This window comes from Hydra viridissima, unplaced genomic scaffold, assembly GCF_058129835.1.
Source record: "Hydra viridissima isolate aposymbiotic clone 2 unplaced genomic scaffold, HvirCarnegie_v1 scaffold_5, whole genome shotgun sequence".
NCBI classification, from domain to species: domain Eukaryota; kingdom Metazoa; phylum Cnidaria; class Hydrozoa; order Anthoathecata; family Hydridae; genus Hydra; species Hydra viridissima.
This window is the reverse complement of record NW_028324304.1, coordinates 2290620-2317368: the sequence shown is the minus strand read 5'-3', so window position 1 is coordinate 2317368 and position 26749 is coordinate 2290620. Positions and strand designations below refer to the sequence as shown.

General features: G+C 28.2%; 5 protein-coding genes and 1 long non-coding RNA gene across 12 annotated transcripts in view; 3 read left to right on the top strand and 3 right to left on the bottom strand.

Moving 5' to 3' along the window:
* Positions 1-19045, top strand: part of LOC149887947 (uncharacterized) — a 32639-nt gene extending 13594 nt beyond the window's left edge. Inside the window, exons 1-3 of one of the 3 annotated variants that reach the window (XR_016452293.1) lie at positions 6876-7004; positions 8179-8241; positions 11164-11281. This is a non-coding gene — a long non-coding RNA (uncharacterized LOC149887947). Of the gene's footprint in view, positions 1-6875; positions 7005-8178; positions 8242-11163; positions 11282-18951 lie in introns of those variants that run through there. The other 2 variants (XR_016452294.1, XR_016452292.1) reach the window with 2 other exon arrangements.
* The window catches only part of LOC145189540 (DNA polymerase beta-like), a 208412-nt gene that overhangs the window by 16865 nt on the left and 164798 nt on the right, over positions 1-26749 (bottom strand). For all 3 annotated transcript variants that reach the window (XM_090086679.1, XM_090086680.1, XM_090086681.1), the window contains 2 exons: positions 3518-3603; positions 1903-1964 (listed from right to left, as the gene is read on the bottom strand). In XM_090086679.1, coding sequence (XP_089942805.1) covers positions 1903-1905 — 3 coding nt within the window. In that variant the 5' untranslated portion in view covers positions 1906-1964; positions 3518-3603. Of the gene's footprint in view, positions 1-1902; positions 1965-3517; positions 3604-26749 lie in introns of those variants that run through there.
* LOC149887948 (ras-related protein Rab-22A-like) lies at positions 4583-6063 on the bottom strand. The gene is made up of 2 exons (XM_090086682.1): positions 5995-6063; positions 4583-5420 (listed from the first exon to the last, which is right to left on the bottom strand). The coding sequence occupies exon 2, from the start codon at positions 5333-5335 to the stop codon at positions 4748-4750; it is 588 nt and encodes a 195-aa protein (XP_089942808.1). The 5' UTR covers positions 5336-5420; positions 5995-6063; the 3' UTR covers positions 4583-4747.
* LOC145189290 (uncharacterized) lies at positions 12178-13548 on the bottom strand. The gene has a single exon (XM_090086678.1). It carries the CDS (start codon positions 13372-13374, stop codon positions 12304-12306), a length of 1071 nt encoding a protein of 356 aa, XP_089942804.1. The 5' UTR covers positions 13375-13548; the 3' UTR covers positions 12178-12303.
* LOC149887946 (uncharacterized) lies at positions 21755-23532 on the top strand. The gene is made up of 2 exons (XM_090088118.1): positions 21755-21956; positions 22046-23532. Exons 1-2 carry the CDS (start codon positions 21897-21899, stop codon positions 23231-23233), a joined length of 1248 nt encoding a protein of 415 aa, XP_089944244.1. The 5' UTR covers positions 21755-21896; the 3' UTR covers positions 23234-23532.
* LOC149887945 (uncharacterized) lies at positions 23597-26240 on the top strand. Of its 3 annotated transcripts, XM_090088119.1 has the most exons (7): positions 23597-23936; positions 24013-24114; positions 24240-24674; positions 25027-25196; positions 25427-25491; positions 25904-26010; positions 26107-26240. In XM_090088119.1, the coding sequence occupies exons 1-7, from the start codon at positions 23720-23722 to the stop codon at positions 26202-26204; spliced, it is 1194 nt and encodes a 397-aa protein (XP_089944245.1). In that variant the 5' UTR covers positions 23597-23719; the 3' UTR covers positions 26205-26240. The 3 variants fall into 3 exon arrangements, 2 of the variants coding, with proteins under 2 accessions (XP_089944245.1, XP_089944246.1); XR_016452683.1 differs by lacking the exon at positions 25027-25196; XM_090088120.1 differs by lacking the exon at positions 24240-24674 and having other exon boundaries at positions 23598-23936.

The following is a 26749-nucleotide window of genomic DNA, read 5'->3' as shown; positions in this document are numbered from 1 at the left end:
GGTTCATTCTACTTGTACTTCTCATTATTTTCCTATATGTTTCTTTTAGATTTTGTTAAATTTATTCTTATAAAGTTCTTCTCTTAAAGTTCTTCTTATAAATTTTTTTCAATTAAATAACTTCTTTCAAAGTTTTTTTTTTTATAAACTTCTTAGAAGTCTTCTTCTAAATTTCTTCTTATAATTTTCTTCTTTTAAACAACTTCTTTTTAAAGTTCTTCTATTAAATTTCTTCGCATTAATTTCTTTAATTCTTATAAATTACTTCAAAATGGTGAATGGTAAACAATCTTCTGTACGCTTATGTGAATGACACAAATACTGAATTCAGCAAAGTTTTCTCTAATTATGCAGAACTAGAGAACCAATTGAATCTTGGTAGGACCTCCAGAGTGAGGCGGGTCTTTTCTGCAATTCCTGCTTTATTTTTAAGGGAGTAGGGATGGGGTTTAGCATTTCGTAAGTCAGGCAGTTGGATGTATAGGTGTATGGGGATGCCTCTTGGTTCTATGTAATAGTAGCACTCTGTTCTTATTTTTGTTAATATGCATACTTTTCTTTACGCTCAATATTTCTCATTTAAATACTAATAATAACAATTCTTTTCCTTTAATGTATCATTATCCTTAGTAAAAGTTTCTCCACTTTAAATTCTATAAAAAATACTTATTGTACTCTCTTTCATAAAATTAAAACTCCCATTTACTTCTTTTTCGTAGAACCTAAAAACTCTGTTGTCAACTCTTCTTTTCATAATTTTAAAGCTCTGTACTACTAACCATGCTGTAGTTATCCATCCACCTCTCTCTCCCTTTTCTCATCCATTTTCTCCTTGCTTTATATTGGTCATGTTGCTTTGGGCGTTGGTGTCTTTTCATTTTTATTTGTTACTGTGTAAAATATTGATTAATGTTTTTAAGTGGTTGCATTGCTATAAACAGTATTTTGTTTCACTTAGAATTACAATATCAATAACTGTATAAAAACTTTATCTATACATTAAAATAACAAATACTAAATAAATGATTTAGTATTAGAATGTTATCTCTTTTCTTTTTAAAAATTAACAATTCTGCAGCTAGTACTTTTTTGCATCAATGTGTTGTGATTTATTCTCCTCACCCTTGTATTTGGGAATAAAGTGGCTCCATCATGCCTTTTCAATGGCTCCTGCCCAAACAGCTTACACAGTCAAAGCTTGGATGGAAGAAAATGAAATAGATTTAAACCCAATCTATTTGTGATGGGCAAAGAAAACACTCAAAGTCCAAATAAGTTCCATAAATGGTCTAAAACAAGAACTAGATGCTGTTTAGAGAAGAAATTTATTTTTTTTTTAAATTCAAATTTTCAAAATTTTTTGGTTTAAAAGATGCTAAATGTAAATTTTATGTAAAAAGATGCTTTGATTGCAAAAAACCATGAAGGGGATACTTTAAATACTAGTTTTGATGTTGTTGCACCAATTTTAATTTATTGCAGTTTTCATTGATTTATTTTGATTATTATGTTTGATAATATTTAAAACTATTATTGCACGTTATAGCAATGATACCCTAATGCAAGATTTATTTAGCAATGATTTTTTTGAAAATAAAAACAAAAAAAATAAGCAATAATTTCTTTAGTTTTTATCTTATGGTACTTTAAATAAACTTTTATTTAAAAAAAAAATCTTTATGCATCTTTTTTTTTTGAAATTTTATTGTATTAGTTTTGAAAAGACGAAAAATTTAATTTATTTTTATAAATTTAAAATTTATTTAAATTTATTTAAATTTATTTTAATTTTTATTTTATTTTATTCAAATAATTGAAATTTTTCAATTTTTTAACTGGAATTTTAATGAAATTTCAGTTAAAGAATTTTTTTAAAAAAAAGCAAATAAAAAAATCACTTACCATGAAGGAAGTCACAGAACTGAGAGTTTACATTTTCAGCAGGTGCTTTCCTCTTACTCATCCTAATATTCAAATGTATAAAAAAAATAATGATAAAATTGTAATAAAAAATAAACTTTCAGAGTTTATTGCAAAATCAAAAAAATTTAAAACTTCTTAAGATTTTTCAAAAGATCATTTTTTATAATCACAAATCGACGTTAAAACTTTAACTTGTTGATTCAATTAACTTGATAAATTCAACAACAATAATTTTTAAGGATCTTATACATAAACATAAAATTTTCTTCTGAATTTACTTCCAACTTTTAGTTGGAGTTGAAATATTTTTAGTTGGACAATACATCGTTATAAAAACTGGTAACAACATTTTTTGATCAAATTTACTTGACAAGTGTAATTCTATGTAAAAACATTTCTAGAGCATGCAATCCAAAATTTCAAACTTTGATGATTTTTTTAATCAATGAAGATAATCTGATGGTGATCAAAAAACAATACCAATTATGTATCATTTAATTATTTCTAAGATTTTTCATTGTTTTTCATTTAAACTGTTGATTTAACATATCTTAATTCAAAGAGGTTTAATTATCTTTATTTTACAAACTATTTATATTTGTAGACAAGACATTAAGACTAAACTAAGAATACTTATGGTGATGTGCACACTATCATTTAATGGCAGTTGCTATAGAGACATTTGTAAATTTAGAATTTTGTTGTTTTCATGATAGCAAGCACTCACCACAAGGAAAACACAAGTTTTTGTTGAAATATCTTCTGATCAGAAAATATTTAAAAAAAAAAAAAAGTTGAATATAAATTTCCCCTTAAAATTTCAGACTCCAACTTCAAGTTCTTCAAAGATATGAATATTTTTGTCTCGAATCAGCGAATTAACAACAGAAATTTTGCCATTTTTACTCATTATTTTGCCCCTGGTTACTGTTCAGTGTGCAATAAAAAGCTTAAAATTGATTCCTTTATAGATATTGGGGCAAGATATTCAATCAAATTTCTTAAAAAATTTCAAAACAGAAATCTTTGATTTTAAAATTTTATCATAAATTCACTGGACCAAGCATAAGTAAAATAATGATTACATTCCCCTATTTTGAATTGGAGAATGGTTTATTTAGATTAAGAATTAACTTTAAATTTAGCTAAAAAATTTATATGTATAACCACCAGTTTTTTATATGGAGAAAATCAAGTAATAAATATCTTTGCCCTAACATCTATAAAGGTGCCCATTTTCAGCTTTTTATCGCTTACTGAACAGCAATCAGGGACAAAATAACTATTAAAATGGATATTTTGTCACAAAAAACTGATTCTGGGGAAAGCTATAATATTAATATCTTTAAAACCTCTTACTTAAAGTGTGAAATTTTGAAGATATTTATGATTTTTTAAATTTTTGATGTGGTGTAAAAAATCAACAGGATAAGTCTAAGACTTTTATGGGTTGATTTTTCAATTTTTCCCTTTCTTTTTATTGATTGGTTTTTTTTAAGGAAATAAGTTCTAAGAATTTCAATTATTGGTTGTCAGCCTAACAAAATCACTTAATTATCATAAAAAATGATCAGGATTGGTTATTAAAACATACCTTAAAGATCTCTTCAGTTTTCTTACTCAAGTTTACATATCATAGAAAGGAAATTTAAACAATATGTATTAATACTATTAATACATCTAAAAAAAGATACAAACATTATTAAATTAATTTTTACATTACAAAAAAGTATAAATGAAATATAAATATGTCAATAAATTAAAAAACAATGATAATATAAAGAGAAAATGATGTTAAACATTAAGTTATTTCAGAAGTAAGAAATATCAGTTTAAAAAGTACTTATATATTATAAAAACAAAGGGTTCCTCCCTCTCATTCAGGCCACAATTAAAAATAGATTATTGTTTAGGCTGCCTCTAATGCACATTTATTTGAAAAATGAAAGAGTAAAGTTTGTAAATAGTTAAACTTTCACAGATAAGATAATTAAGATTTGTTTATGAAAAAATAATAAAAATAATTGCTGAAAAAAATACTCCCTAACATTAACACCAACAACAGTAACTAAAACACCAACCAATTAAGAGAAACATTGTAAAGCTTAAATTGTGTTATGAATAAAAGTACAAAATAAAAGGAAAAAGTTTGAAATATTTTTTATAAAAATAAAACTGAAAAAAAAAAAAAATTTAATGTAAATCCAGAAAATTTGTAAATTTTTCCTACAAAAAAATCTCAAAGAATTCATAAAATATAAAGAAATTTAAAACAAGAAAGTTAAATATTTAAACAGAAATTATATAAAAATGGAAAATATTTATAATATAAATTTGCACTTGTGTCTTAAAGAGTTCATTTAGAAAAAAAAAATTATAAAGAAAATCTATTTCAAAAAATATACATATATATTTAAATAACACAAAAATTTTGTAGAAGTATTAACAACATTGATATGCAAGTTTAAAAAACATTATTTGCCATAATTTAGCAACTTCAATACTTTAAGTAAAAACTGAACGCTTGACTTTAATATATACAGACATTACATAAGCTATAAGGTACATGAACATGCTTAAATTTTTTATTTTTATTTTTTTAACTATAAACTTTAATTAATTACTTATATTAAGTACGCTTTTCAAATTTATGCAAATATTAAAAGTATAAAAAAAAACAAACAAGAGGTAGACCTTTATCAGTACCTGATTGAATGGATTAAATCATAAAGTAAGAGTTTTTGTTTGCTGGAAATGTTACAATCAACCAGATCTTAGTAACATGAACAAAAATTCTTTAAAAACATTAAAAGCCTGGTTGAAACTAGTTTTCACAGCACATTTTTGGTTTTACAGATTGATTTTTTAAATCAAACTTTTGTAAATATTGAGGATGTTCTTCAGGCAACTTTTTGGTAATTTCTTCAAATATATAAGCTACATTTTGAGAGGTCAAAGCAGACACTTCTGCAAACACAGCACCAATTTCAGAAGCATAACTTGCACCTGTATCTAATGACACTTCACGCTGGTCTTTTAGGTCACTTTTATTTCCAGCAATTGCAATCACTATTCCAGGAGGTCCAAGTTCTTGCAATTCACGAACCCAGGCCTTAACACTTTTAAAAGTATTTTCCATTGTCAAATCATAAACAACAATAGCTGCAGCAGCACCACGATAGTACATTGGTGCAAGTGATTTGTACTTTTCTTGTCCTGCGGTATCCCATATTTGGTATTTGTATGTGTTCTCACCAACTGTAAGTACTTTTGACATAAAAGAGGCTCCAATTGTTGCAGTAGATTGAATATCAAACCGATCAGTAACAAAGCGTAAAACTAAACTTGACTTTCCAACACCTGAATCTCCCAGTAAACACAGCTTGATTTCTCTCATAGGATTGTAAGACATTTTTATGTAGTTTTATTTTGCAATGCAAATTTTATGCTTAAAACATTTTGCATTGATAAGTTGAAATGTGAACAGGTATTATGATCTGAAAAAAATACATACATAAGAATATATTTATACATTCATATACATACTTTCATATATATACATGTATTTATGTACATACATACATACATACATACATACATACATACATACATACATACATACATACATACATACATACATACATACATACATACATACATACATACATACATACATACATACATACATACATACATACATACATACATACATACATGTATATGTATGTATGTATGTATGTATGTATGTATGTATGTATGTATGTATGTATGTATGTATGTATGTATGTATGTATGTATGTATGTATGTATGTATGTATGTATGTATGTATGTATGTATGTATGTATGTATGTATGTATGTATGTATGTATGTATGTATGTATGTATGTATGTATGTATGTATGTATGTATGTATGTATGTATGTATGTATGTATGTATGTATGTATGTATGTATGTATGTATGTATGTATGTATGTATGTATGTATGTATGTATGTATGTATGTATGTATGTATGTATGTGTGTGTGTATGTATGTATGTATGTATGTAAATTTTGCAGAAAAGGTATTACTAGGTTTCGTTTTTTTTGTTCGATGTTGTTCTGCGGTTAATCTTAGCAAACATTACGATTCAAATTTCGTAAAACGTTAATTTAGCGTAATTCCGAAAAATTACATGGTTGATCTGTATAGTTGTAATGTTTAGTTTATCTTTATTTAAAAAATCATATCTAATAAATATATTTTGTTCTGCATGATAATGTTAAATTGGAACACAATCTTGTAAAAATACAAAAAGTAATACGCAAATTTTAAAATTTCAATTTTCAAAAAAATAAGATGATTACTGCCCATAGTAATTGCCTATTTCAATTTAGGGTTGCTTTGAAAACTTAAAGCTGGATTTAGAAAATATACTTAGATCCGTATAAACTCTTACAAGTCTGAAAAAAGGCTCAGATAAACTTTTTCTAATACTAAACATTCCTGTTGGGAACCTTCGGATCAGTATAAAGAGATTGAGTTGTAGTCTTCTTCCTCTTTGTTTTTCCAGCTAAATTTTCCAAACAACACTGATTATTTCTATTGATAAAATTTGAGAGTTCCGGTGTAAACGTCTTACGTCATTTAACTTTTATAACGTCTTCATTAAATAAGACTTTTCGGTATTGCACCGTCCAAGTGGTGTAATGGGTTCGCCAAGCAACAAAAAAAGCAACCTTTCAATTTAGGATTGCATCTGGTTGCAACTTCTTGTCGTCTGATTTATGGTGATTTTTTAATTCAAATTGAGTGACATGGAAATATAGGATAAATATTGAATGTCATTCTGAAGTTCACGCTTCTGCATAAACTCCATTACATTATTCATACCAAATCACTTCTTGAGCTTCTATTGCTTTTCGTATAAATGAAACTGTGTATAAACATTTCAAGACCTGAGAAGATTATTATTTTGTGCTGCTACACCAAAAACAAAACTTGCTTTGCTTTAACTTTTTAATAGAAATATCAGACTGGTTTTTCAAAAGGTTATTTGATTATTAGATGATTAAAATAAATCTGGGATTTTAAACATGAGGTCATTAAATTTTCTTAGTTTTTAAATTTTCTGACAACATTCTAACAAGCTATATGATTCCAGTGCGTTTTTATGAATATAATAATATTAAAATTGCGATTCCTTTAATATTTCAATTAAAAAAGGAAATAAAAACATCTATTTGATCATAAAAACAGTTCAAATGAAATTGTTTAATAAATTTGGACTAAGGTAATTAAAAAAAATCTGTGAAAAAAAAACAACATCTCAAAATTGCTTACAAAATATCGCTAATATATTTTTTTAAACTACCGTATTAAAAAGTAATAAATATGATAATAATAGTAATAGTAAAAATGATAATAATAATAGTAATAATAATAATGTTAATAATAGTAATAATGATAATATTAATAATAGTAATAATAATAATGATAATAATGAAAATAATAATAATGATAATAACTACAATGATAATAATGATAGTAATAATAATAATAATAATAATAATGATAATAATAATAATAATGATAATAGTTGTAATGATAATGATAATAATAATAATAATAATGATAATAGTTGTAATGATAATGATAATAATAATAATAATGATAATAGTAATAAAAATAATAATAATAATAATAATAATAATAATAATAATAATAAAAATAATAATAAAGATAATAATAATGATAATAATAATGATAATAATAATGATAATAATAATGATAATAATAATGATAATAATAATGATAATAATAATAATGATAAGGATAATAATGATAATAGTAATTATAATAATTGTAATGATAATAACAATGATAATAGTTATAATGATAGTAATGATATGGATAATAATGATAATAATCATAATAATGATGATGATGATGATGATGATGATGATGATGATGATGATGATGATGATGATGATGATGATGATGATGATGATGATGATGATGATGATGATGATGATGATGATGATGATGATGATGATGATGATGATGATGATGATGATGATGATGATGATGATGATGATGATGATGATGATGATGATGATGATGATGATGGAAAAAGCAAGTTTTTGGGTCCTCTTTAAAGTACCTTTACGTACATAACTAAGCTCTTGAATTTTTTTTTTGTTTTTTTTTTTTTGAGGAATGATATCAAAATTTTATTTTGAATTAGTATTAAAGTTGTAATAATCTTTTTGAAGGATGCTAAGGCCAAAGACCGAAATTAGGAATCACTTTGAGGAAGAAGCTAGCTACACCTAATGGTAAGCGAGTTGTTAATGCAAAATGCAAGTATTGTTCTGCAATTTGAAAACTTAAAAAATTTACCCAAAAATATATTGTAGGGTAGACCGGGGCACGTTGGCCCGCTTTTTTTCTTTGATTCCAAGCTTTTTCGCATTTCGTGTTTTATTTTGTTTCTTTATGGGAGAACGTTGCTAAAACTATATAAAATAAAAAAATCTTATAATAAAAGCTTAAATAAACTTGTAAAAATTTTTAAAATGCTTTATTTAAGGTGATGTTTACTTGGGCCAATGTGCCCCTTACTTGGGGTAAGTTGGCCCATGGGTTAGGGCAGATCGGCCCTCCAAATTTACTTACTGTTATCACATTCTTACATAAATTTACGTATTCCCTACATAGTATGAGATTCTAACAAAATTATTAAATACCTAATTGATTTACTAGGCTTAATTCTTATCTAATGTTTTGAAACTGGCTAAAAAGTCTCAATCAGATTAACGTTTTAATAAAAACATTCTATCACTGGCATTTTGTTCCATTACAAACAATTTAGCATGAATTAAAAAATGAGCATGCGTAAACGGGGTACGTTAGCCCACATGACCAACGTGCCTCGTTTGTGCTTGGTCAACCTGCCCCATCGCCATGTGTAGAGTAAAAATTAGTTTTTTCTTAACCCATCAACAGATACTGTGTAACATTGTATATTAAATAATCCTTAGACTTTAAACTTCAAACAAGATACTTACCTATAGCACTGCTGTCGAAGACTAGTGAACACAAACACATCAAGCAAACTGTTCAAAATATACTTCAGCTTATCCAAAATTGATAAAAAGATACAACACTTGCAACTGTGCTCAGATATCAGTGATACTTCTGAGGAATAAGGGGAGGAGTGCTGTCGACCTTCCCCTTGATTCCTAGCGCGCCGAAGCGCATAGTCATAGAACTAACTCAAAAGGGCCATCCTGCCCCTAGGGCCAACGTGCCCCGGTCTACCCTACTATTACATAAAAAGTAATTGTAGCCATTTCTGAGTTTTTCACACTGTTGGTAGTGGTGTTTTTATCATAATCCCATACATCATCAAAATAAGGGTATTTTTATAAAATAAAAGTTACAACTAATGGTAAATCAATTGTCATTTTTAAATTGAACTTCTCCAAATAACCAAGAAACAGTTCTAAAATTCTTGGCTCCAACACGAATAATTTCTTTGTAGATCTATATTTAACCTTTTAGTGGCTTTAGAAACTTAAGAGTCCCAGCAACTGATTCTCTATGTATTTCATCATTCACAGCTGCAAAAACCCTAAATGTCTTTGTTACTTCTAAATCATGTGTTTGCTAACTTTTAGTATTATTTTCGTTTGCCAAAAGGCAAAAATAACTAGTCAATATTGTGAGGAGGGAGAAAAGTTAAAAATAGCAATTAAGAGCAGACGTACACATAAAGACCTATTTACCTGTAAAACAAGTAGATGATAAGTAGATGTAACAACAAAATAAATAATAAAGGAGAATTATAAAAGCTCAAAAAATAGAGCTATGAAGGGTTTCTTCTTGAATAAGCGAGACAGAAGGAGAAAAAGAACTTCTTATTAAGTAAGCGAAACAGATGGAGAAAAAACTTTTTGAATTAAACAAAAAGAAGGGAAAGCGAAGTTTTACAGAGAAGTAAAAAGAGAGTTTTTAAGAAAAGTTTTTTACGATTGAAGAATTTTTGGATAAGCAAGAAGTTTTATGCGATCGAAGAAAAAAAGAGAAATTTTTGATAATTAGAAGAAGTAAAGATATAAGCAGAAGTCAGAAGAAAAATTGATTAAAGAAAAGCAAGCAGAAGTCAGAAGAAAAATTGATTAAAGAAAAGCAAGCAGAAGTTTCGCCGTTTCTATTAAAAAAAAAGAAAAAAAAAAGAAGAAAAGATTTTCGTTTAAAGCTAGAAGAGCAAAAGAGGAGGAGTTGATAAAAACAATATTAGATACTGTAGAATTTGTATTTTTTAACGTAACGAATAAAAGAGTGCTAACCATTACACACTAATAAAACATACACTGAGATATTTGTATAATAAAATATAATGAGGACGGAAAACACAAACTTAAACTTTGTCCGGTCCTAACCAAATAGTCCCCAGACATAATCCATACCTAACCAAGCTATCCCCAGACCTTACTCTTTCCTAACCAGACAATTCCCACACCATCAACCTCAATCCCAACCACCATATAGCTTCAATATGACCCTTGTACCCTAGAACCCTAACCTCCTTAACCTTACACCCTTTATACTACTAACACACTGATAAAATATATATGCATAAAGACCGCCCTTACAATATGTAAAGGAGTCTTCGCGATCTCTATGGGCTATTAAGTTGACTTGGAAGTGTGGGTATGTTTGACTTAAAAGTGTAGTTTCGATTCATTTGTATTTATTAAGAAATGTATTTTTACAAAATATCAAATGTGTGAAAAACAATTTGGCTGAAACACTTTCACCATTAAATTTTGATATTAAATGGTAATGTTTAGTTTTATTAAAAGTGTGTTGATTTCATTAAAGGTGTGGTGAAAGGAGGTCTTTTCACATGAGCAACAAAATAATAACGTCTTTTCATGCTTGCAAAAGTAAAAAAAAGGAATGAACTGTCTCAATTATAAGCCTCAAGTTGAATAAAATTTGACTCATATTTTTGTATTTAAAAATAAGTCTAAAATCATATTTCTTCTCAACGATGCATTGTGAAATGTCTTAAAGGCCTGTTTTAAATATTAAATGTCGCTCCATATGAAGATTAATGAGGCACATTGAGAATGTTTATTTTAATTCCATAATATATGAATAAATTATGTGTTAAACTATACTATTTATTACAATAGAAACTTTTACTTTTTTTTTTTTTTTATTTTTATGTTTGTCATTAAATATTTTAGAAAGTCACAGAATAATTGCTCGTGTTAAGACATGAAATCAAGAAAGATCATTAAGCCAATCACTGAGCAGCTGCAATTGATACATAACTTTTAAAAAATGGTCATTTTCCTAGCCACCTATTTATAAAACCTATTTTAGCATCGGAACCTTTATTCTGCAGTTGAACGGAATCAAACTCCTAGAATTTTTATTTTACTTTTATTTATAACAAAAGTACTTACATTTAGATGTTAAATAAATTAGAAAATAAATTTAAAAAAATGAAGGAGAAATAAATGGCTTATCTAAATAAATAATACTTGGTGTACAAATATTATCATTAATGCAATATTCTTGAATACGCTAAGAATGTTAAAATAATTATCAGTACTGATTAATATCATATTCATATAACTTATAAAACGATTCGCGAGTTTATCAATAGCTCCGTAATCTTATTATCTAATGGGTCCTAGTTTAAGTAGATGCTGTAGAATCGTCTCCCACGTAGCTGTTTTAATGTCTTGTGTTAGTTCGCTTAAAATTCTTTCCTACATTTTAAGTAAATTTTGAAATGAACCCTGGTTTGAAGTAAAAAGCTTTCCACATTTCTTACTGCCTTCAACAAATTTCGTTTGTTTCAACACTTATTACTTGATTGGAATTTTGAAAAACTTATATTTTATACAAAAATTTATATTTTATGCAAAAATTTATATTTTATACAAGAATTTATATTTTATACAAAAATTTATATTTAAATTTATATTTTAAGTAAAAATTTGTATCTAAATTCAAAAAAAATTACTTTGCGTCACTAATCAGTGCTTCACTGTTACTGTTATCATTCGGCATTTTATGTTACAAATCGACCTTTCGCCGTTAAGATTTTGCAAATAAAATGTTTTATCAACTTCTTAGCAATATAATTAAAAAAAGCATAAAAACTGAGAAATAATTCGGAAAACTCGAATCATTTTTTTCAAATCGCATCTCAAATCGAATAGGCTCACAGGTTTTAAAACTAAACTAAATTTAGGTTCGAATACCACAAACCACTAAGGTACTCAAATATTTTTTATTGGTTAAAGCATATCCACCTTATTTTAAAACGTATAAAGAAAAAGGATTGACCATTTTAACTGTACTTATTGCATATGCTAATCCACTCTATGTGGATCTCTCCCAATGTATGGGCGACCTTTATTAAACTTATCGCCAGAATATACAGTACAGAGCTCTACTGGTCCATAACTATCCAAAGTTGCTAACGGAATGCGTTTACTCAATGATTGACATTTAAAAGAAATATTTGAGACGACATAAGCATCTCCTTTCTCAGAAGAAGCAATTTCGTGTAAACGTTTCATTGAGTCTAACTTCCAGACCCCGTGTAACGACAGGTATGAATGGCAAACTTCTTTGCGTGTAAAAAGTTCCTTAACATTTTCTGCTGCTGGAGTGTGAAATATTCTAGGGTCAGTAAACCAAGTGACGGTGACTCCTGCATCCATAAGATCGTACACCCACGACGATATTGCTTCTGTCCCAAACGTTGAACAGTTCAATTTTTTCCCGGTTAGTTGAAGTGAGAGATCAGATGAAGTTAGAAGAAACCCTTCGTCTATTCTCGGAATAGGATCGCAATGAGCGTAACCCCAAAATATATTTTTTGTTGTTCTGACTTTAAGCTCAGAAATCAACCTATCAACGCACAGGTATTGATCATCATCAATCCTCAAAAAATAATCATATTTAAAATAAGTGTCGGCGTAGATCAACGCTTTATAAAATCTTATTGCAAAACTTCGTCCTATGGGTGTTTCTAAGACTTCAATGTCATGGTTGTTTGCTAGTGACTCCTGTCTTATTGATTCCAAAATGTTTTCATCTAATGGCTTCAATGTTAGGTCGAGTCCGTCAAGAAAGAATTTGTAAAAGCAGTTTTTGTCTGCCTCGCAGAACTTGCACCATGTGATGCGCAATGCATCGCGACGGTGCTTGTATTTATTGCTACTTATAATTGCTATAAAAAGGAGAACCTCCTTTTTTACGTTCCGAGTTTGAGAATCATCTAATCTCGTATTTCTATCTAAGTTTGTATCTTTGAAAAAATGCTTTTGAAGTTTGCCCATATTGCTTCTATAAAAGAGAAAACAGAAGCTAACTGCGATCATTAAAACTTTTATATTACGACCGCTGTGACATATCTTCGTACTCCATTCCACCATCCTCAAAAAGAAACTCGCAAAGGTACGGAATATTGTGCAGTTAACACGGTTATAATTAAAATTCAGAAGCGAAAGTAAAAAAATACCAAAATAAGATAACAAAGAAAATTTTTCCACTGAAGCACTTTTTTTGTTTGTTTATGAATTAAGCAGAATGTATAAATTCTTAGACCTTTAATTGAATACAGTTAAAAACCGATTGAAAGCAGTTTGATACGATTGTATTGGCGTTAAGCAGAGATATTCGTTCAGCATGAATTATTTCTAATGAATACGCGTTAAAACAAAAAGCATAAAATGTTTTATTTTTGTAATCTTTTGTTTCTGTGTTCATTAAGGCGACAATCACCGGAGATTGTTTACAAATGTATTGCTCTCCTAAAATTCTTGACGTAATCTCTTTAGGTAAAACTTTGTAATAAAAAAGATTGCTAATTCTCTTTTATACCTATATCTTTATTGATTTGGCATTTTTAGCATTAAAATAAACATTTAATAGAAAGTCTTTTAAAGTTAGCATTTTTTTTGAAATGTTTCAACAAATTTTTATTCGTTAAATTAACGTTTAAGTTAAAATTTTTTTGAATGAACCTCATTAGAGATCAATTCCTTTTTTACCCGTAAAATTCCTTTTTTATCCGAAATAAGGTAAATGATCCGTTTTCTATAATAGAATAGATATGCTGACTTTGACCGAACTTCTATTAAATGTTGAATGTGTTATTTAAACTTTTTATTCTTGCTTGTATGGCCTGTATGATATATAATAATTCTATTAAATGTTTATGTTAAACAAATTATGAACATATGATAAGAATAAAGATATTTTGATGCTGATGTGTACTTTTGTCTTGATTAATCATAGTTGATTTATATATTACTATCATGGCCTAGGGTTTGCCCATGGACGTATAGGAGATGGACGTGCAACGAGATTGTTTTGTTTTATTGCGAACCATGCTCGTTGCGCATTGTTACAAATATTTTGTTTTAAACAATAGAAATTAAATTATATTAAAGTCTGTCGGATTCGTCGAAAATTTTTGGCCTCGTCTAACCAGTCACATCAAGTTCCTCTTAGTTATTCGAGATAACAGCAATAGAACTAAGTTTTAAGCTTAATTTTATATTGCTAGATATTTTTGATATTTTAAGAAATAACGCTGATGATAATATAGAAATTGAGATCATTTACTTAAATTCGAGACGATCCTAAAAGGTTTGTCCCGATTAGCAATAAAAATCGGGACAATTTTCAACTTTCAGTTGAAATCCGGGACGATACTGAGACGAGACGAGATGTCCCGGGCAAATTAGGAGCTTTACAATTTCCCGGTATTTGCATCTTTTTTACGGGACATAACGAGACATAACGAGACATACTAGTTAATCCTTAATATAAAATTTAAATAATGAATTTCTGGCATAATTACCATCATTTATTTCAGCTGCTACTACTAATATTGTTATACCATCTATATGAACACAGCTTTAGCAATATTAATGGTAGCAGCTGAAATCAGAGAGAAAAAAGTATTTTTAGGATGCTATTTAACTTTTTCCATTAAAATATCGTGCAAGAAGGGCATAAATATGTGTCCAAGGGCTAAATTTCTGATCATTTGATATTGTTTATCGCTGAAGTCAGTATACACTTCTAATGCAAGAATTTGCTTTACACATTTAAAGGAAAAGTTTTATCCAAAGTATCTTTTTTGATCTATAAAACATTTGTTTTTTTTAAAAAGTGTAATTCTTACAGAGACTAAAGATAGAGCATGATGTTAAACACCTAGTTCTTTTATTTTTTCTCTTTTACTTTGCTCTCCAAGAACCTAAATAACACAAGTCAAGAACTAATTAACTTAACAAAGAGTATTTCCTGGGTCTTTATTGTTTATGGGGTTTTCCAGAACCAAAATGGCTACTTTTATTGGTCATAAGATTTTCTTGAAGGCATTGAGATTCTTTTTCTATAAAAGAATCATAATTTCTACCACATTGTTTTAGATTTTTTCTTCACTTTTGAAATAAATGTATCTAAAGTAGCCTTTATTTATGTTCTCTTTGCTAATTTCTTCAGTTTTATTTGATTTCTTTAAGTAAATCCTTCCAAAATCGTAATTTATCAAGTCCTAATTCAAGTATAATAGGGATAAGATCTAATCTTTATTTTATTAATATGTATCAGAAATATTTTTGAGTTCTTTATATAATTTTTCACTTAACACTGTGAATGAAATAATAACAAAAAATGTTATTATTTCTTTAACAATTATCACATTAAGTTTCCTATAATGTTTAGGTAAATAATGTTACTTGTAAAGTACAGGAAATACTGAAGTTGTTAGGTAAAGCTATTTCAAATATGTAGTACTTCTCGAATAATAAAACATTAAAAAAAAAAAACATTTTTACAAACTTCTAAGTAGCATATGATGACAAAAATATGTTTCTTGAAACTATATTTGATATGTTAAAACAAGTCATATAAGTAAAAAAACTCAAATTCAAGAAATACAAGTGTGAATGAGTCCATAAAAACCTTGTTTTCCGCCACATTCATTTGTTTTGATATAGTAAACTACTGTTGAAAAATGGCGGAAAACAAGTTTTTGATGAGTTTATTGAAATTTGTATTTCTTCAATAATTCCCTATACCGCAGGTGACACCACCAATCCCTTTATATTCTAAAAGTAAAAGTGTTAATTAGCTGAAAAAAAAATATATCTCTTTGGAGCTTGGTGGAACATTTTTTTTAGCTGATATTTAAAACAAAAAAGTATGTATATATATTCTATATTATTTTAGAAAATTCTTCTAATTTAAAAAATAAAAATCAGGATGCAATTTTTTTTATCCAATATATTTGAAATATATAAAGTTAAAAAATTAGATCTTAAAAGTAAATATAGACTTTAATTTAGATTAAAAAGGTCTCCAGTTTTACTAAATAAAAATCTCTCATTTTATAGATTTCTTTGAAAATAATATTAAAGTTTTTAACTTCCTTTAATCATAAAATACAAAATGTAAGTTTTATGAAAAAAATGTTTTTACTTTTTAAATAAATAATCATTGTAATTTAATATTGGCCGTTGCTATTTGAAGCGCAATGCGCTCTATGCAGCCACATGCTACTCGAAAAGCGCAATACTTTGTACGCATGCGCTAAATTTTGTTAATGTTAGCCCTATCCCTATCCCTATCCCTACCCCTATCCCTATCCCTATCCCTATCCCTATCCCTATCCCTATCCCTATCCCTTACTCTAACCGCCTATCCAAACAGCTTTATTGTGAAATATAAAACGCACAGTTATAATAAAGTAATTGCGCATGCGTGTACAATATTGCGCTCTGAGTGGCTTATGGCTATGTAGAGCGCATTGCGCTCTACGAAGACACTTCGTTTAATATTATTAAAAAAACTATATTTACAAAAAAGTTGTGAGGGGTTTATTTTTTGTTGTTTTGAGTCACTGTGCGTAATTTTCTGGCTGGCAAAATAAACTTGGATGGTAAAAAATTTTCTTCACTGCGGAAGCGCGACTTAGATATCTAGTTAATATATATAATTGATCTGTCTCGTATCGTTTCATAATTATCCGGGACACAATTTTTAGGTTCCGAGAAAAATTTATTGTCTCAATTTTTAACTTTCTTCCTGGACAACCATTTCCTTAGACTCGTTATTTTTCTCCGAGACCCTTTCTCGTCTCGTTACGCTTGTCCCGGTTCATTTCGAGAAAACGATTCCGAGACGCAGACGCTTAATATGTATAACTAGAGATGTAATAAATAATACCAAATATCAACTAGTTTTGTGGCTACCTAGAGCACAATGATTTCATGTCCAGGGAACTACTTCATCGATTATATTGCTGTAGACCAGTTTATAAATATTATAGAATTTCCTATTTTTAGGTTTAACAACAGAAATATATACAGTTAAGGATATATAACTTATGCATAAAATGAATGTAAATGTACAATAAAAGAAAAAAATAGTTTGTCACAGTTTTAAAGAATTTAGCAAAGCCATTTTATAGCAAACCGCCAGAATGACTAAGTATTTAATATCAACACAACATTATTTACCAGCTATAAACTTATTTTTATTTGACAAAAACAAATAGGTTCTTATGTGCTTTTTATGACAAATGAAATAATATATGAAATATGAAAAACGAAAACGTGAAGTATCTGGCCGTATTTTGCAAAATAATTATAAATTTGAATAAATTTTTAAAAAGTTTTGCTTTATCAAATAATTATAAAAAAGCCCATTAGAAAATACACTAATAAGAAAATAATGCATAGTGGAATATATATTATCAAGCTTATAGAGTAGTCGAGGCAAAAAATGGCGACATATCGGAAAAAATACAAGAAAAGTACACAAGTTTAAGGCTGGTGAATGAAAGACCAAGGACTTGAATGAAACCAGATCTTGACAAAAAATTTTATTGAAGCTTTTATATATTTCGCTATACTTTTTTAAGTCATTTTAAATTATCCTTACAGATCCATTTTATCATTGACGGAACTTTGTTTACACAAAAAAAAGTTCCCAAATTTACAAATTTTCATCTTGAAAAAATGATGAGAATCTGTTCGTGCCGACAACTAATTACCTTTAGCATGGCGTAATTTCATCTTGAAAAAAATGATGAAAATCTGTTCGTGCCGACATCTAATTACCTTTAGCTTGGCGTAATTTGTTTAGTAATTTGTCAACGCGTGAAGTAGATACTTTATACTGAACAGTCTTATTAGACAAATGCTATAAAAGTTTCAACTAATACCACGTGATCAGAGTTTGTGTTTTAAAACTACGGGCAGCTATTTTAATAGATTTTTTTGTTGACGGGTGAAAATCTAGAGTTTGTCCGAAACTCGCATGGCTCGTTGATTTCTGCGGCCTCTTTGATGTAAAACAATGAGTTGCGCGTCCATCTCTTATACGTCCATGTTTTGCCGTATGTTACGTTCGGCCTCACCGGCGGAATGATCAAGTTGGAACTCATATACGATGCAGTATCAACATTCGATGATAAGTGAATCACCTGTACTAGCTAATATGGTTGCGTGGAAATTTCTAGAAAATAATGTACTGACGATGTATTAAAACAAAATGTTAGATCATAGAACTTTCCATGTTCTAATGAAATCCAATTATAATGGCGTAAGTGTTTAGTAAACATTCTTTATAAGAAACAAGCAACCCTGTCTCTTGAAAATTCACGTTATTTATGTTAGTGGAACCCAGAATATTTTTCTAACCAGAGTTTTAACTTGTGCACACTTTTTCTTGTTGCTTTTATGTCTTTTATTGTTTAAATTTTGTTTTTTTTTTTTTTTAAATTGTTCCCAGTATTTTTTTTTTTTTTTTTTTAATTGATATAAGATAAATTCTGTATTTTAAATAAATAATAATAATTTTTAGTAAAAATGTATTGGGAAAAGTTTTTTAACAAAAAACAAAGAAATAAAGTGTTTGAAAGTCTTATTTCAAAAAATTGTTTTAAAAAAAAAAAAAACTCGTATTTTTCAAGTTTATCTTGTTACTTCCAGGGTTGGACTGGCTTGAAAAACCGGCCCGGGAAAATTGGTCAAGGCAGCCCACTTCATTGTATGTTGCATAAATTTTATATATAAATATATATATATATATATATATACACATATGGCTATTTCCACGATGGAAATTTTGTGTTTAAAAATTTCTTTTTTCAAAAGATTTTTTTTCTTTAATTGTAGTTTAAACACCTTAAAATTATTGTTAAAATATATTTTGAGTAGAAAATATTTGAACCGAGTAGATAAATTTGATGAATGTTAGCAACTGTTTTTTCTTTTTATTATTCGAAAAAGTGAGTAAAATTTGAGGGCAAGTTATTGCAATATTTTAAACAAAACATATCCATATTTTTGTTTAGAAAGAATCTTTGACATTATATATGTCTTGAGTGAAAACACCTTTAGTCTTTAAAAATAATTCAAGTGTTTTTTTATCACATACACATCTGTAAAAATTAGGTTGCGTCACTGAACTAAAAGCTAAAAAAGTTTAATTATCACAATAAAAATAGGCTTTAAGGCAAGATTTTTTTAGAAATTATATATTTTAATGTAAACTTTTCATCATTACTAAAAAAAAGTGGGTCAAAAAACATTATATTAACTTATAGTAGTAGTTTAAATGCTGTTGCGTCACTGAGCCCATCAACGTGATAATTAGCGTTTTATAAAATTATTGTTTATTACTATTTAAAGTATAAAAAAAAAAAATTTAATCTTCTCTGCCTAAATATTGATAAAAATAAATATTTCTAAAACACTGCTGTTAGTTGGAGTCTAGAAATAGTAGACACCATCGCTATTCAATATTAACTAGTATAGCAACTTTTTCATCGTTTGACTAGTCGATGCCAAGACATCAATTATTGCATCGTTATTAATTCTCGGAAGAACGTCTTTTTCACAAGACATCAGCATGATTGACTGTAAACTTGACTGGCTCATCAAATTTCTTAATCTGTTCAAAATATGTTTCAATTTCGAAAATGACCTTTCGCAAGCAACTTGTGATGAGGATTATGTCAGCACAACTTTTTAAGCCAGAAACAAATTTGAATTCGCAAGACTATGCAAGTTAAACTTCTGGAGGACAAAATAACAACAAAAAATACATTTTTTGCAAGATTTGCATTTATTTCTGTGGCTGTCACTGTTTTCCACTTCTGGGATTGTAAAGACAGTTTCAGATTCTTCGGATTTACATTGTTACATGTTGTCCGAGACACAGTGAGATACTTCCGTGTCAAATATCAAGTTATATTCATCTTCAAGAGTTATTTCGAAACTTTCCCATTTCCTTGCAAAGTCCGATAATTCCGTTTAAAGCTGATCTTTTGTTACACTAGCATCAAACTTTCTGAGCAACCCACTCAGATGCTGCAATCTGCTACTAGGCATTTTTTTCAAAATTTTTGCAAAATTTCTTGGATCTAAACAAGATAAATCAGCATATAGACTACCATGCTCTGAGAATCTCTATTTTAAACTTCTGATTACTTGATTCATTACCATGTTGTGAACATTGATACGAAGTTTATCTTTTGCACTTTCAAGTAGTTGATTTGCTCTGATTCTTTTCTCTTTCAAACCAGTCTGAACTTTAATTTACATTTTATTTGGATAATATAATGTAGCCTAACTAAAAATATAATACAATTTTTATGCCAACCGGCCCACCGGGAATCTCCCGGTATCCCGGCGGCCCAGTCCAAGCCTGGTTACTTCTACACTTCAAAAATATTTTCTGAGGATTTTGTTCGAAAAAACAAGTTTTTCAATAAAACCACGTTTTTCTAAAAAAACTCCCCGCCCTTTTACTTCGATCGTCATCATCGTTATAAAAAAATTATAATTAATCTTTTTACACTACAAATACAACTCAAGAATTTCTTCATTCAAAATTTCCTTAATGTTTTCACTGCTTTGTTTTTTTTTTAGTTGAAGGTGCGTGTTAATGAAGTTTGTAGCTCAGTAACTTACCCAGCAAACACACGACGTCGCAACGACGTTGTAAATAGGTTATTTTCAAGTTATAACGTCGGACGACCTTGTAAGGACGTCGCTAGGACGTCGTATCCACGACGTCTTTTAAAGAATCTTATTCAGACGTCGTAGCGACGTCAGTTAACGTCGTCTAATAAAAAAAAAAAAATTATCAGGTTTTTTTTTTTTTTTTGTTTAACTGTTGCGTCAGGTCCGAAACTTTAATAGAAGCTAATTTTAAAAAGAAATTAAGAAAATGAGTAGAAAAGAGTATATGAAAAAATGGAGAAGAAAGGATAATTTGTTAAGACAATTTCTATACGAGAGTGACAAAGATGAAGATTTTTTTGAAAAAACGTTTGAAGTGGAAAAAAATGATACGAGCAAACAAAAACCATGCCACACAGAAGATTCATTCACTCAGCTTGGTTCTTTGAATTGCAGTAATCATTTAAATCAACTAGAGTCTTTGAGCCAGCTTGATTCTTCTGTTCGTTTTGATTTATACAATGAACTTGATTCTTCCGGCCGACTTGATTCTTCCAATCAATACTACTCTTCTAGCGAACTTGATTCTTCTAGTCAGATCGATTCTTTCAGTGAATTTGGTTCTTCTTCAAGAAGCGACGAAAATGAAATAAAAATAGATGAGAGAAATAGTGCGGTTGACCCTAATGAAACGTATTTTATTTTAAATTTAAAAAAATGGTTGATTAAAAATAGAATTACTCACACAGCAAGTACTGAGCTGCTTTCTCTTTTAAGATGCAATGGACATGCAGCTTTGCCTAAATCTTCTTGTACTTTGTTAAAGACTCAACGCTGTGTTTTGACAGAAAAAAAATGTGGTGGGGAGTATATCTATTTAGGGTTAAGTAATGGTATTAGTCAAACTTTCAGAGAGAATCCTTTATTACCAGTTGAGAACAACATCATATCTTTACTTGTAAACATTGATGGTGTGCCATTGCATAAATCTTCAAACTCTCAATTTTGGCCTATACTTTGCCAGTTTAGTAAGTTTACACCATTTATTGTTGCAAATTTCTATGGTAGCCAAAAACCAACCAATTTAAATGATTTTTTATATGATTTTTTAATTGAGTTTGCGAATTTAAAAGCATGTGGTTATAATAAAGATGGAGTTAATTTGTTGGTTGAAATCCGTGCATTTATTTGTGATGCTCCTGCTAGGCAATATCTAAAATGTGTTAAAGGTCATACAGGTTATTTTAGTTGTGAAAGATGTGAAATTAAAGGTAAGTACAAGTCGTTTAGAATGATTTTAAATACTACAAATTGTGTGCCTTGTACTAACAAGTTATTCAAACAGTATTTCTATGCCAATACACATCAAATAAGCCGTAGCATATTAATAGATTTTAATGTTAATTGTGTTGATGGTTTTGTCTTGGATTATATGCATTTAGTATGTCTTGGTGTTGTTAAGCGAATTCTTATTTTTCTAACCAAAGGACCTTTCCCATATAGATTGGGTTCTGCTCAATTGTTGAATATTTCAGAAAACTTGTTAAAGTTTAGTGGTAAATTTCCATCTGAGTTTGCTCGTCAATCAAGAAGTTTACATGAAGTAAAGAGGTGGAAAGCCACTGAGTTTAGGCAATTTTTGTTATATACTGGCTTTTTAGTTTTAAAAGATGCTTTTACTCCTGAAGGTTATCAGCATTTTCTTTCTTTAACTCTAGCAATGAGAATTTTTCTAGATTCTAATGCGATTGTCCGAAATAATCATCTTCAATATGCAAAAGATTTATTGAATTACTTTGTAGTTAAATCAGAAGAATTTTATGATGAAGATGTTAGCTTTTTTAACTGTTCCTTAGATGAAATCTCTTCTTTCCAATTTGAAAACTATTTGCAAGTAATTAAAAAGTTCATTCGCAAACCTCAAAGTCCATTATCTCAAGTTTTAAAAAGATTTTCAGAGCTTGAAAATCTTGAAATAAGTTGTAATCAGTATGCTAAATCACATAGAGTTATTTTTTCTCCAAAATTTAAAGACTCTTGGTTTCTCCTATACACAGGCGAATTGGCCCAGATTATTGGAAAATTAGACAACAATCAATTTAACTGTGTTGTTTTAAAAAATTGTGTTTACAAAAGCGTATTTACAGATCCATGTGACTCTAAAATCTTTAACATTGTTTTTGTTAGAGATATAAAAACTCACTTGAAACATGTTTATCTAAGTAAAAAACATTTTCAAAGAAAAGCAGTATGTCTAGCTTATAAAGAAGGGTTTGTCTTATCATGTTTGTGTCATGACATATAAAATTTGTTTACAACCCACTCTTTAACTAAATAATAAACGTTGAAAAGTTTTTTGTACCTTTGTGAAGTATTAGATCAAATAACAATATACTTAATATATATTTTACAATGTTAAACATCAAAAAAATTGAATTTTTAAAAGTTTACCTATTTGGTGATTGTCTGTATTGTTGTAAGATTTTAATATTGTTATTTAAATATTTATAAATATAAACAAAAAAAATTGTTTCATTTATTTAAATATTCATAATAAAGTATGTTAATAAAAATTATTATTTGTTAAATTATTTATAGTAAAATATGTTACTGTTAACATGTTCTATAGCTAAAATTGTTCTATAGCCAAAATTTTTCTAAAAGCAATTAATTGTTATTAGAAGAAATTAATATATATTTTTAATAATTAATCGTTAAACAGTTTTTTAAACAAAAACTATTATAATATAATAATATAATATTATTATAAATAAGTATAAAAAATTCAAAGATGTCAATGAAAGATTTATGGGCATTAGTTGTAACTTCAAGCAAAGACAAAATTGGAAAAACTAGAGAGACAGAAACAGTTGTTCCATTTCATTGGATTTCCTCAGATGAGAAATGGTTGTATTGGCCTCCTTCTCGAAAAGATGAAAAACATACAAAGGCAATTCCCAATGAGGTTCTTTGGAAGAAATTTGAAATTTTAAAAATAAAATTACGAGGTAATCATTTTGTTTTTCCGGATTTGTTCTAACTCTTTTATTAATAATTTTTCTTCTACTTATTTAAAACTTTTAGGTGAAAAAGATTTGTGTGAATATGTGTCTGGAAACAATTTTATGTCCTCATCAAGTGAAAGAGAGAGTGCAGTGAATGAAAAAAGGGATATTGATTTTAACAGTAAGACAAACATTTTGATTTAGGATTTTGGATTTTTATTTAAATGTTTTTTGCAACCTAATGTTAATTGCAGTATTATAAATATTGTTTTTTCTTTGTTAACAAATTTATTGATATTATTATAGTGGAATTGCCTAAAAAACCTACTGAAAATATTATGTCAGCGATAATTTCTTTGTCAAGTAAATCTATTTTAAAACAAGAATTGTATTCACAATCAGCATCTTGTAAAAGTAGTTCTTCTGATTATTTATCACCAATAAGTTCTGCGTCACTATCACCTAGACATAAGTTAAGATTATGTTCTCGATCACCTGTCTCCAAAAGCAGGCCATGTTCGCTCTCACTTTCACCAGTCCTAATGTCTGGATCAAGTTCATGTTCACTTTCGCCTATTTGCAAGCCAAGATCAAAATCTCGCTCCCCTTCACCTGTGCATAGTTCTAGATCATACTCAAAATCACAGAATAATCATTCCCAATCAGTGTTTTCAAAGTCAAAATCTAAAGCAAAGAAACTGGTTCGATGTATGAATAGTAATTTCCCAATGGATGAAGCACGTAAGTTAAAAAAGTTTTTTTCAAGTTTTATTGATTAAAATTATCTATTGAATTCATCTAGAAAACACAGAGAGATTTGGTTAACTGTTTAATGTCAGTTTTGCCAATATAATTACCTAAGTACTTTTATTAAGTTTACTTAATTTAAAAAAATGGTATATGAAGGAATACACAATTTTTTTATGACGAAAATTGTCTCATAGATTCAATTTTGAAAATAAACTTTTGCTCTATACTATTACTTTTGGTTTTAAACTGACATTTTCTTAAATGTAAATATTATGTAATTTATATACTGTTAATAAGTGAAACAAAATTTAATATTTGGATTTTTTAATATATGTAATTTTAGGATTTCAAAAAAAGACAATATCTCTTTTAACTTGTATCGTTGATCTATTGGAGAATCAAGTTCACCAAATAAATAATGATTGTACAAAAGATGTGGAAAAAGTTGATAACATGGATAAATTCAAAGAACTAGAGGAGTCTTTATCAAAAAAAGACTTTTTTTCATTTATGGTGAATTGTTTTTGAGAATTCTTTTTCATAAATACCCTATTTACTACAATAAAATTTTTTTTGTGTGAAATCTTTAATGTAGTCTTTGTAAAAAGTGCTACCAACATGTCCGTTTGATATTAAATTATGTATAAAGTTAACAATTAGAACTCCTCTAGCTTCGAAGTTATTAATGTTAGTTTATGTTTAAATGTTATTCAAATATGTATAAGCAAATATATATATTTTAGGTTGGTCAGTTAAAAATGGTCGGTGGCAAGACAGTACAGGAAAATGTGAGAAATGTCATGAAAAGGTACACAACAATATACATTGATATGTTTTCCAGGCCTATATGGCGTCGTATTCTATATTAATGGATTAACTAACTGATAGACAATAATATGGATTAAAAATCAAATTAAATGTTTTTCAAATTACATTTGAACAGGTTGCAAGGTTGACTATAAAAATTCGAACTTGATAGCCTAAAGTTCAAACTTGAATTCAAAAAGTTGCCTATAAAAATTGGAATTTAGCAGGTTGAATTCAAGGCCTTAAAAAGTTAAAAATTAATTGTTTGTTAAACCTGTTTTAAATGATTTTTTTTAAGATTTCAACAAATTAAGTAACAATTTACTCAATTACGCAAAAATAATTATTTTATTTAAGTTTCTTATTTTATGCGAGTTTTTTATTAACAGTTCTGATAATTTCTTTTAATTTAGGTTAATGTCCTACTCTGTAATGTCATGTTTTAATATGCTTGGAACAAATAGACACGAGCAAAAAAAGTTATCATTTAAAGAGACAAAGATATGTAGTGTGGTTGTCGGTGAGTTTATATTGATATATTTATATTTAAGATTGGTATTCTATAAAATGAGTAAAAATAACTTTAAAGTGTTTTAACATATTTCATTTTGTTTAGCGAGTGTGTTGTCAAATCACGCGACAACTGAAATCGAAGTTTTGGATTCAGTGAAAAACGTGTTAAAATACGCTCCAGAAAAAAAAAAAGATGTATAAATTTGAATTTTGAAAAAGAAATCCAAGCAGCTGCATTATATTTTTATTTGAGACTTTATCGTGGCCATTCTTTTATGTAAATAAAAGTATAATTGGTAAAAGAAACTGTAATTGGTAATATTTTGGCGCTTTAAAATAGTTCAGTTTTTGAACATGTTACACATGTTACAACATATGTTCAAGTCTTTAAAGAAGTTGTTTAAATAAATAATAGATTTTTTAATAGAAAATATAAAAATTGTATGTAAAAACAAGAGGCATATTTAGTCGGTTTTCCGACCAATAACCGATATCCTGTAGATCCTTTTTGCGACGTCGCATCGACGTCTATTTTTCACCCTGGATACGACGTCGTAAAATTGTTACACTTTACGACTTTACAGCGACGTCAAAACGACCAACCTCGCGACGTCAAAACGACGTTGTACCGACGTCATTGTGCTTGCTGGGTATTATCATTATTCGCCATATATTCGATATATGTTGGTTCTTCAATTTATATTGATATTTAACAGCAGTTTATCTTATAAGTTTTATTATATATT